A 12,038-nucleotide genomic window follows, 5' to 3' on the forward strand; every position below is an offset into this window, starting at 1 on the left:
TCTCCTGCCTCAGCCTCCCTAGAGTAGCTGGGATTACAGGCATGCACCACCATGCCCGGCTAATTTTGTATTTTTAGTAGAGAAGGGGTTTCACCATGTTGGCCAGGCTGGTCTCAAACTCCCGACCTCAGGTGACTCACGGGCCTTGGCCTCCCAAAGTGCTGGGATTACAGACATGAGCCATGGTGCCTGGCCCAATAAAAATCTTAAGAGCTTTGCTCAGTTACCTGGTTGAGGTTTATGATGCTGGATTCTATTTCAAAAATTAAAAATCTAGGTGTCCTAAGAAGTACTACTAGGGCAACTGGTCTTCTCTTCCTGCCTTTTTTGTAGTGGGCTGACAAGTTCTTCAGGATTCATAATTCTCCACCTCTAAGGAAGCTGCAAAAATGGAGTTAACTATTAAATATACAAAAAGCACCTAAGAATGATCCCACGGAAAATTTTGGTATAGTTACAATCTAGTATGAACCGTTTGAAGACTGGTGAGGAAATTTAAAGGTCTAATCCACCAGGTACTGTGAAACAATCCCTGTGGAAGTTTAAGTGGTCACAAAAGATGTAATCTTCTTCTGTCCCCTAACAGGAAGGGAACTGAAATAGGAACCACTGGAAATATCCTGAAGGGGGAAAGAAGAGGAAAAGATCAGACATCAGTATTTATTAAAATCTTTATTCATTTTCTTTTTTCAGAATTGAAACCCATAGAACACATTAGAAATTTAGATCCATATCTGTCTTGTTTGGTATCTTACCAAGTACAATCTCTGTCTGTGCAACAGCTCTGAGAGGAAATCCTTGGCAGATCAAAAGAGAGGGTAGTGGCACCCACACTTTCCATTTAAGCAAATAAATTAGCTTCTGAGTAAGTTGTTCCCAGTTTCACCCAACATTTTGTGTTTATGAGAAACACCTTAGTTCCTAAAAACCTGTGGTAGTCCAGTACCTAGCCCCTACCTCGTCACCACCCAGACTTGAGGAAATGAAGGGAAAAAAAACTGGCCTTCCCCTGTAGAATGAGTTTCCCGAGGCCAGATGTGCCTGGCTCACTAGTATGTCTGGCCTGTGCTGGCACACTAGAGTTGCTCAGTAGGTATTTGCTGATGAATGGTCTTTATGTTAATTAGGGTCCACTCTCAGAGACTGAGAACCTTTCACTAGCTGCAAATCCTTCAGAAAGTCAGTGTTCCCCTTTGTCAAAATAAATATGTTTTTCTTGCTAGAATACATATACGACTATATACATTACATATACTTTTACTCATGTTTCCTGAAGCTCAAACTCACAGGATGAGGCATATAAGATAGCTTACCGATGATGCTGTTTTACCATCACTGAGGTGTGGTCATTTACTGGTCAAAGAATACACGGGTGATCGAGAAGAAAGGCTGAAGAAATATGGTGGATGGGAAGGGAAGGGAAGGCAAAAGCATTTTCTTTTTTTTTAAAAAAAAGATCAATTTCTTTGGAAGACAATGCTGGCTTCGGGTGACATTGAAAAATTGCCACGTATAGGACTCATCTTTCCCAAAATAATATACAATTAGTGTACCTGAATTCTTCCATTTCCTTCTTAAATTTCATTTGACATATTAACCCTGAGTGCAAACAGGGGGCAATGCCTTATTAATACATTCTTGAATAATACTCTGAGCAAATCAGATCCTATGAATTTGTTTTACACAGAAAATTATTTACACTTCCCCCAAACCCACAATGCAGCCTCACACTAAAGAATAGTTTTATAACAAAACCTTTATACTCAAATTTATCCATTCAAACTTTAGAATAAACATGTTTTAACAAGTGGGAGGAGGGCAGGAAATGGCCATGAGTTCTGATTTTCCTAGTTTTGTAGTATTAAAATGTCTCCACATCTACCTTTGGATGTTTGGTAGGCATACCTAACTTACAGCTGATCCAAACCCTGCAACAACTTGATTGTAACAGCCTTAGATTCTAATAAATAAAGTAGGACAGTGTTACAAAACTTAAAAAAAAATTCACCTCCTTTTTTTTTTTTTAAGACAGAGTCTTGCTCTGTCTCCCAGGCTGGAGTGCAGTAGCACAATCTCAGCTCACTGCAACCTTCGCCTCCTGGGTTCAAGTGATTCTCCTGCCTCAGCCTCCCGAGTAGCTGGGACTACATGCGCACGCCACCGTGCCCTGTTAATTTTTGCATTTTTAGTAGAGACGGTCTCACCATGCTGGCCAGCCAGGCTGGTCTCGAACTCCTGGCCTCAGGTGATCTGCCCGCCTCAGCCTCCCAAAGTGCTGGGATGACAGGCACGAGCCACGGCGCCCGGCCCCCACCTCTTCTTTCAAACAGTGTTTGAAATTTTAGGGCTTTCTGAATTTTAGAGCTGTAAGTTTATGGTTGGTTTTCTCCAAGATTTGCCTAAATATACTTTTCCAGCTTACTCCAATCCTGACTTAAAACAAAAATTTATATTTTCAGTGCCATGTCATACCACTCTATTAGCTCAATTCTAACTTTATGGATTAGAGTTCTACATTTTATGGATGAAAATTCTAAATTTATGATCAGAATGCCTTTTAGGATCACGAGTTTGAAAACAGATGGGAATAAAATGAAATGATATATTTTCTGCAAATGCTTTCAAGAAAGGATGAGACATTTTCTTTCCTGCCTGCTTTTTTCCTTAGGAGAATCTTCTGCCTTCAATGTTATGAAGTTCCCAGTTTCAGAAGACTTCTTATTCATTTCAGGGTGGCATACTAAAGGCATCATGTATTTGAAAGACCACAAATCCATAACTTAGTTCAACTAACATTTACAGGGAGAGCAGAGCTGACATCTCTTCCTGTTGTCTCCTCCCAGCTGGCTCCTGGAAGCTTGTGGGTGAGCACTAACCAAGGTATTCTCATACTGAGCTGTGAATTTCCCTGGACACACAACAGTGAGTAGCCTTAAAATGAAATCAATGCCTCCTTTGGTTAACACGAATTCTGTGTTTTGTGTTTGTCTTCTTAAATTCAATACACCCTTTTTATAACTCAGCCCATTGTTCTATTCATCTCAAAATGTATATAAAATGTACAAAAGTTTCCTAATTTCATGCCATTTAAAAATAGTTACAGGTTACTCAGTTATCTTTCAATACAAGAAAACTGGGCATAAATTCTAAAGCTGTTTGTGAGAGTGGTTGCCTAAAACTAGTTTCCAATGGCTGGCATTAAATGTATTCAACCACACTGTTTATATATTCGCCTCTGCTTGACAGAAATGCAAAGCTGGAACAGCACCTCAACAAGATGCAGGAGCAAAGCACACAGCTCTGAGTCCACAGGTGAGTGGGCACATCAGGCCTGTCTTCCTTTGCCCTGTGTTCTACTGCAACTACTTTCATGTCGAGATCACTTTGCCAGAACACAAAACGAAAACTGTGTTTTACAAACCTGAAATTTGAGAGTGCTAAGAGGAGAAAGAAGCATAATACAACATCATGGGTTCAAAACTCCAAACAAGACTGAATGACAGAATTAGGATTTGACATAAATCAAAATCTTAAGGCTCTTCCTTTTAACCTCCTCAATTTCAAGGCTCAGAAGGCTTAAAATCTTGGCCAGGCATGGTGGCTCATGCCTGTAATCCCAGCACTTTGGGAGGCTGAGGCAGGTGGATCACCTGAGGTCAGGAGTTCGAGATCAACCTGGCCAACATGGTGAAACCCAAAACCCTGTCTCTACTAAAAATATAAAAATTAGCTGGGCACGATGGCAGGCGCCTGTAACCCCAGCTACTCTGGAGGCTGAGGCAAGAGAATCGCTTGAACCCGGGAGGCGGAGGTTGCAGTGAGGCAAGATCGTGCCACTGCACTCCAGCCTAGGCAAGAGAGTGAGACTTGGTCTCAAAAAAAGAAGAAAAAAGAAAAAAGAAAGCTTAAAATCTTTCTTTCCAGTCTTCCATGGCCCCAAATCACAAGATAAGTCCAGCCACCAGTAAGGTATACACTCTCACCTGCAGGAGTGTCCCTTTCTTATGAGAAAGGGACAAAAAGGTTGCCCATCTCTTGGGAACAGCAGCTTCAGTGACAAAATGCCTTAAAGGCAGAGGTGGAAATTCATTTCAGAAGAGAAATGAGGATGACAGAGACCACAGGCAACCTGTTATTCAAGGTATTATTTCAGTTTGCTTTGTTAATTTGGGAAGGACTGCTTTTGGCAAAAGGGGAAAAAATTAGTCTCCACAGAGAATCATGCTTAGATTGTAATAGTATTTTCTCTAGAGACAACTTTTTGGTTAATTGGGACACAACTATGAGAATGCAGAATTTACTTAGGTGCAAAGTCATGTTTGCTTTTTACACACCTTAAGATCCTAAATACAAGGGAACCTGTTTTTCAATAGTTCAGTCATCTCCCTGATTCTGGTTCTACCAGTGGGTCTCTCTCTCTTCTTCTCTCCTCTAAGATCATCAAAACAATACTACTCAATGGCTTAAAAGCCCAAACATCTTTCTGTTTTTGTCCTTCCCTCCAATTCTATCTTAAACATGTATCTCCTCCAACAGAGTGTGCTATTTTGGCTTGATAGAATGCAAGGTTTTATTTGCTGCCACTCTGTAGGACAGTAAGCATTCCGATGTAACTAGTTCTGGTAAAAAAAAGACAAAGAGATTGCAAAGTGTTTCCACAAAATCCACGGGCGTGGAGAAAGGACTGCAAGGTTCAACTCAAAACACACGCTCCAGAGCCAATCCCAGTATTCATCTATCCAAATGTCACACCTCTGTTTGTCCTTTGGCATGGGAATTAAGACTGACCAACTATGATGCGCAATGCTAGAATAGGCAATTGCCGAGGAGGTGAGAAGGCGATTCAGCAGGAATGTCTCCACGCTCTGAAACTTGTGGTCTTTGCTTTAGTTTCCACTACAGAAAATACCAAAGACATCCAAGGCCACCCTGTCCCATCACCAGAACTTGCTGCTGGCCACTTCCAATCCATCTCATACCATTTGGAATTGATTGTGCTGTTTCTCTATCTTTGTAAAAAGAAGTTTCACTTATTTCGTGTCGAGAATTACAAGTGTGAGAGAGGCATCCTGTCTTCCACCAGTACTGTGTCCATCCCAAACTGGTCGGTGCACTGCTTCACGGTGGCCAGGACACTCAGGAGCCGCTGGTCCACGGCGTCCAGATGAGGATCAGAGAGCACTGGGGAGATGGGGTCATGGGCCATGGCGGATTTTAAGGCAGACTTTAGCACACCATTCTTTAGGTAGTTCAGTCTGTTCCAGGTAGACACCCGAATGCTGGGAGAAAAAGTTACAGAACAAGGTACATAAACCTCTCATTATCAAACGGGTTGAAAGCCTGCTAGGCAGACAAAAGTAAAAAAATAATTAGGTAAAATCCTTTAACTAAATAATTTTTCTTTAGAATCACCCCTACATAACGAGTAAGCCATATTACCATGTTTTGATATTGTTTCTGTGTAACTAATCAGAGACATATACAGAGATTCACACACCATGTTCACTGCAGTGCTGTTTATAACAGGAAAAATGTTAAACAATCTGAATGTCCAACGGTTGGGAAATAGTTAAATTATGGTTCATCCATTGAAAGGAATACCACGCAGCTGTTAAAAACAATTTTGAAAATTTAGTGGAATGGGAAAATGCCTATGATATGATGCTGGGTGGGGGGAAAAGGTTGGAGGAAAAACCTGTTTCACTTCAAATCTGTAGGAAAACAAAATACACGTACATGGATTGGAATGAAGTACACTACAGTGTTAACAAGAGGATCCTTAGACGTTAATCCTTAGACGTTAATGGGTACTATAAACTTCCATCTTCCTCATGTGTTTCTGAAGTCTAAAACAATTTCTACTAGGAAAAAATTATTATTATTATTATTTTTTTTTGAGACGGAGTCTTGCTCTGTCACCCAGGCTGGAGTGCAGTGGCATGATCTCGGCTCACTGCAAGCTCTGCCTCCCGGGTTCACGCCATTCTCCTGCCTCAGCCTCCCGAGTAGCTGGGACTACAGGCACCCGCCACCATGCCCGGCTAATTTTTTTGTATTTTTTAGTAGAGACGGGGTTTCACCGTGTTAGCCAGGATGGTTTCAATCTCCTGACCTCATGATCCGCCCGCCTCGGCCTCCCAAAGTGCTGGGATTACAGGCGTAAGCCACCGCGCCCGGCGGAAAAAATTATTTTAAGGATACCTATCTGCCTTATTTCACCAACTGCTACCATTTGAATGTCTGTCCCCTCCAAAATACATGTTGAAATTGCCATTGTAACAGTATCAAGGTAGAGTCTTTTAAGAGGTCATTAGGCCATGAGTGCTCTGCCCTCATGGGTGGAACTAATGCTGTTATTAAAAGGCAAGTTCAAGGCCAGGAGCGGTGGCTCACGCCTGTAATCCCAACACTTTGGGAGGCCGAGGTGAGCCCTCAGGTTGGGAGTTCAAGACCAGGCTGGCCAACATGGTAAAACCCCGTCTCTACTAAAAATACAAAAATTAGCTGGGTGTGGTGGCACATGCCTGTAATCCCAGCTACTTGGGAGGCTGAGGCACGTGAATCACTTGAACCCGGGAGGTGGAGGTTGCAGTGAGCAGTGAGCCGAGATTGCGCCACTGCACTCCAGCCTGGGCAAAAGAGCAAGACTCCATCTCAAAAAAAAAAAAAAAAAAAAAAAAGGGCGAGTTCAGCCCCTTGTTGCCCTCTCTCTTTGCCCTTTTGCCTTCTGCCATGTGACATGATGACGCAGCAATAAGTCCCCTGTCAGACGCTGGCACCTTGATATTTAACGTTCTAGCCTCCAGAACTGTGAACCAATAAATTTCTGTTCATTATAAATTACACAGTCTGGCCAGGTATGGTGGCTCATGCCTGTAATCCCAGCACTCTGGGAGGCCCAAGGGGGCGGATCACTTGAGGTCAGGAGTTCGAGACCAGCCTAGGCAACATGGTGAAACCCCATCTCTACCAAAAATACAAAAATTACCCAGGCATGGTGATACATGCCTGTAATCCAAGCTACTTGGGAGGCTGAGACACGAGAATCACTTGAACCTGGGAGGTGGAGGTTGCAGTGAGCCGATATCGCGCCACTGCACTCCAGCCTGGGCAACAGAGCGAGACTCCATCTCAAAATAAGATAAAATAAAATAAAATAAATTACCCAGTCTGTGGTATCCTGTTACAGCAGCACAGAACGAACTAAGACACCAACTATAGCATATCTTTTATTTAAAATCTGAGAAGAAAAGTTCTTAGCTCTCTGTGGGTAAAGGAGGAATTACTAGGTATGCAGAAATGTCTGATTCTGTAAAAGGCAGCCTGTTGTGCAGCAATTTAAAAGGTAAGGAAGACTGTTGCATAAAGCATGCATGGAAGGGACAAACAGGCACAGACAGAGTACAGTTATTTTTTATTCTTAAATATATTACAAATGCCCAGAGCATCAGAGCTTCCTCTGTGAGACTAAGTTATTATGTTACTTCCTCTCAGCTCCAAATTTACTCTTCAAAATATGCTCTGCTGGCCAGGCACAGTGGCTCACGCCTGTAATCCCAGCACTTTGGGAGGCCAAGGCGGGTGGATCACCTGAGGTCAGGAGTTCGAGATCAGCCCCACCAACATGTTGAAACCCCATCTCTACTAAAAATACAAAAAATTAGCTGGGCGTGGTGGTGGGCGCCTGTAATCCCAGCTACTCAGAAGGCTGAGGCAGGAGAATCGCCTGAACCCGGGAGATGGCGGTTGCAGTGAGCCGAGATCGTACCACTGCACTCCAGCCTGGGTGACAGAGCGAGACTCCATCTCGAAAAACAAAACAAAACAAAACAAAACAAAACAAAAACAAAATGTGCTCTGCCACAACGGACGGGATTCCTTTAAGCATCTTTCCCCTAAAGCTTTCTCACTAGAGGGCGCTAGGGAGACACCGCAGGGGGAAGCGGCTCTGCGAATGCTTCTGTGGGTCAATGGTGGTGTTGGGGAGGCAGAGAGGTCATCCACTGAAGCCCTGTCTAGCCACATTCCCAGAAGGTGTGCGTTCTTGGTGACCTGAAGCCTTAGCTTGGCCTGGGGATAACTCTCCTGAGGCCCTCTCAACATGGAAACCAGAGCTTTGAAGGCCATCTGCTCACCCTGGCCCCAATTCCCTCTGAAGGCCCACATGTGTGCCTCACTTGCAGCACAGAAGGTTTCTACTGGATTCTCTCTCTCCTTTTGCATGTCATGACACCAGCTGTGACTTGAATGTACACCCTGCCTGCACTCTGGAGAGTTGCTTCTGGCTTGCTCAGCACCTGCAAACTAGCAAACTTCTCTGCTGTCTGGTGGGCTGAGCTAAACCTTCTCCACTGAAGTCCAAACTCCAGTCATTAGGAGGGGATCCCCTTCCAAGTTTGTCCTTCCTTGGGTACTCTCCCTCAGCCCTAGTTTTCTTTTATAGTCACTCCTGTGATTGGAATTTAATAATTCTTTATATTGGGTCGGGCGCAGTGGCTCACGCCTGTAATGCCAGCACTTTGGGAGGCTTAGGCAGGCAGATCACAAGGTCAGGAGTTCTAGACCAGCCTGGCCAACATGGTGAAACCCCGTCTCTACTAAAAATACAAAAATTAGCCAGATGCGGTGACGGGCGCCTGTAATCCCAACTACTTGGGAGGCTGACGCAGGAGAATCGCTTGAACACAGGAGGTGGAGGCTGCAAGTGAGCCGAGATCGCGCCACTGTACTCTAGCCTGGGTAACAGAGCAAGACTCCGTCTCCAAAAAAAAAAAAATTCTTTATATTAAACACCTCTGTTTAACACACTGTGTCTTTGCTATCTCCTGATTGAACCAGACTGATAAAACTACTCCACAAAAACATCTTCAAAGACAAACACACAATTCTTCATTGTATATATCACTGCTTCCCATCATTAATAAAGACAATGGACTGCCTGGGTAAACTGTTACTTTCTACAGAATTTTGTTGTCATTTAAAAAAAGAAAGAAGATAAAGAGACCAGTTGCTAGGGCAGTCTTATGTGATATGATGTTGCTGGGAGCTGACCAGTATTAAATGGTGCTCTTGAACTTGTTTTTCTGTGTAGCCAAGCAAGGTGAATCCCAGCTAATTCTTGATGTGCATGCTCTAAAATTACACCAGGATGGTCGGGCACGGTGGCTCATGCCTGTGATCCTAGCACTTTGGGAGGCTGAGGCAGGCGGATCACTTGAAGTCAGTAGTTCGACACCAGCCTGGCCAACATAGTGAAACCCGTCTCTACTGCAAATATAAAAATTAGCTGGGTTTGGTGGCAGGCGCCTGTAGTCCCAGCTACTCGGGAGGCTGAGGCACAAGAATTGCTTAAACCCGAGAGGCAGAGATTGCGGTGAGCTGAGATCGCACCACTGCACTCCTACCTGCGTGACAGACGCAGACTCTGTCTCAAAAAAAAAATAAAATAAAAAATAAAATAGTAAAATAAAATTATTTCAGGAATGATGAAAAGAAGCTTCTTAGAGCTTAGACTTTATCTCATTTTCTTGACTCATTTTTCAATTTCTCTGTTCTCTAGAGCTTTTTTTAAAAAAAACCAATTATTATTTATTTATTTATTTTTTTTGAGACAGAGTCTCACTCTGTCGCCCAGACTGGAGTGCAATGGCACAATCTCAGCTCACTGCAACCTCCGCCTCCCAGGTTCAAGCAATTCTCCTGTCTCAACCTCCTAAGTAGCTGGAATACTGGTGCCTGCCACCATACCCGTCTCATTTTTGTATTATTAATAGAGACGGGGTTTCGCCATGTTGGCCAGGCTGGTCTTGAGCTCCTGACCTCAGGTGATCCACCCACCTTGGCCTCCCAAATTGCTGGGATTACAGGAGTGAGCCACTGTGCCTGGCCAAAATACATTATTATTTATGGAAAAAGTTACTTTTGGTTTAGACAATTTCAAACTGAACTATGTAAACCCCAGGTGGTATGTGATGGGTGAGTGAGAGGACTTGAAACCACAAGGTAACCAGGCATACAGATTTTACTCCTTTTTTTTTTTTTTTTTGGCAGTGGGGTGGGGAGTGTGGGTGATTATATTCTGCTATTAAACCAAACATGTATTACTGAATACAATCTTCTATTCATACAAAATTTGAGATGAATTCTGAGCTTTGGGTTATCTGCCTTCACCTTTCCCTGATATCCCATTTCAGGATGTCCAGAGGTTCTAGGTTGGAAAAGTATGAAAAGCACTGCTCAGGTATCAGAAAGTTTGAGGGCCAAGAAAATGGATGTACTGTTACCTGAGCCTGGAAAAGAAGGCAATGCAGGCACATGTATTTGCTGTGCATAACTTACATGCAACACTGATACAGAGGGGCAAGAATGCTTCTTTCATCCAGCGAGGGGTTCCCAAAGCTGAAAATTAAATTAAAACTTAGTGAATTAGGTGGAAGTACTGTTCTCTTCTTAGCATCAAAGCAATAGCAAATTCTATATGAAACTCAAATGTGATCCTAGATAATTTCACACTCCAGCAGCTCAAATCACTTAAATTGAAAACAAGCAGGGCATGACCAATTAGACACAGGATCCCTAACAGCCTGTACTAAAATATCTGACAACAAATATACTCATTTACAAGGGACATTTTCCTGCCAAGATATTACAAGGTGCTGGAGCATAACTACGGTAAACACAGTGCGGAGTTCACAGACCAAAGGGAGAACTTGAAGACCCCTAAGCCTGCAAAGGTTTTAAGGACCAGAGAGAAATAAAGGCCATTTATATTAGATTCCCACAAACAAGCAGATGACCATTACTTGTAAAAAGAAGTCACACTTGTTCTACTCCCAAATTAGCAACATCCTATTCCCTACAAGTAAGTATACGTACAGATTCAAATTGGAAAAACTGTTCACACAGGCTGAGGAAACTGATTCACAGCAGATGCAAAAATTACCTTAGCAGCAATTCAGAGTTAGAAAAGGAGAACTGATTCTGGAAAACTGTCAACCTTTCACTCTTTCCACAGGCTCACCTTAATAGCTGGTAGCCCTTCGTACAGTGTAGGTCCTCCAGTAATTCAAGGCAAAGGCAACTGCTATGGTCTGAATGTTTGTGTCCCCTCAAATTCGTAATCCCTGGTACAACAGTCCAACAGTATTAAGAGGTAGGGCCTTTGGGAGATGATTAAGTCATGAGGGAAGAGCCCACATGAACGGGATTAGTGCCCTTATAAATGAGGCCAGAGGGAGCGTGTTTACCTCTTCTGCCATATGAGGACACATAGAAGGCACCATCTGAGGAATAGGCCCTCACCAGACACTGAACCTGCTGGCACCTTCATCTTAGAGTTCTCAGCCTCCGAAACTGTAAGCAATGCATTTCTGATGCTTATGAATTACCCAGTCTAAGGGATTTTGTTATAGCAGCCTGAGTGGACAAAGCAACTATTTTGATATACACCAAATATCAAGTATCATGTGTATCACAGGATGAGTGCTATGTGCTTTGCTGTAATGGGGTAGAGGGAGAGGCAGTGTTTGCTGGTTTTTCATTTTCTGTGGCCATCACCATCTTTCACGAAGCATGAGGCGCCTGGTGTTCAGTATAAGATGGTGGCATCATTAGCAAATGCTGCCCAAGCACTCTTTGCTGAGGAGCCATGTCTTAACTTATTTCCAACAACCAATGTTAACAGTAGTGACCTAGGGCCTGGAAAATTCTGTACTCCAAGGAAGCATTCTATTTAGTAAATATTTATTAAATGCAACTAAAAGTGTGGCACTACACCTGTAATCCCAGCACTTTGAGAGGTCGAGGCGAGCGGAGCACTTGAGGTCAGGAGTTCAAGACCAGCCTGGCCAACATGGTGAAACCCTGTCTCTACTAAAAATACAAAATTAGCGGGTGCCTGTAGTCCCAGCTACTCAGGAGGCTGAGGCTGGAGAATCGCTTGAACCCAGGAGGCAGAAGTTGCAGTGAGCTGAGATTGTGCCACTGTACTTCAGCCTGGGCAACAGAGCAAAACCCCGTCTCAAAAAAACTTAAAAAAA

At 43.3% G+C, this 12,038-nt stretch overlaps 1 protein-coding gene across 5 annotated transcripts in view; it reads right to left on the reverse strand.

The window, feature by feature from the left end:
• Window positions 1–657: 657 nt before the first annotated feature.
• Window positions 658–12,038, reverse strand: part of FAM20B (FAM20B glycosaminoglycan xylosylkinase) — a 48,960-nt gene continuing 37,579 nt past the window's right edge. For 4 of the 5 annotated variants that reach the window (XM_063652997.1, XM_063652976.1, XM_054459087.1 and 1 more), the window contains exons 7-8: window positions 10,339–10,398; window positions 658–5,279 (exon numbers count right to left, since the gene is read on the reverse strand). In XM_063652997.1, the coding sequence (XP_063509067.1) occupies window positions 5,048–5,279; window positions 10,339–10,398 (292 nt within the window). In that variant the 3' untranslated portion in view covers window positions 658–5,047. Of the gene's footprint in view, window positions 5,280–10,283; window positions 10,399–12,038 lie in introns of all 5 variants that reach the window. The other variant, XR_008495189.2, reaches the window with a different exon arrangement.

This window comes from Pongo pygmaeus, chromosome 1, assembly GCF_028885625.2.
Source record: "Pongo pygmaeus isolate AG05252 chromosome 1, NHGRI_mPonPyg2-v2.0_pri, whole genome shotgun sequence".
Taxonomy (NCBI): domain Eukaryota; kingdom Metazoa; phylum Chordata; class Mammalia; order Primates; family Hominidae; genus Pongo; species Pongo pygmaeus.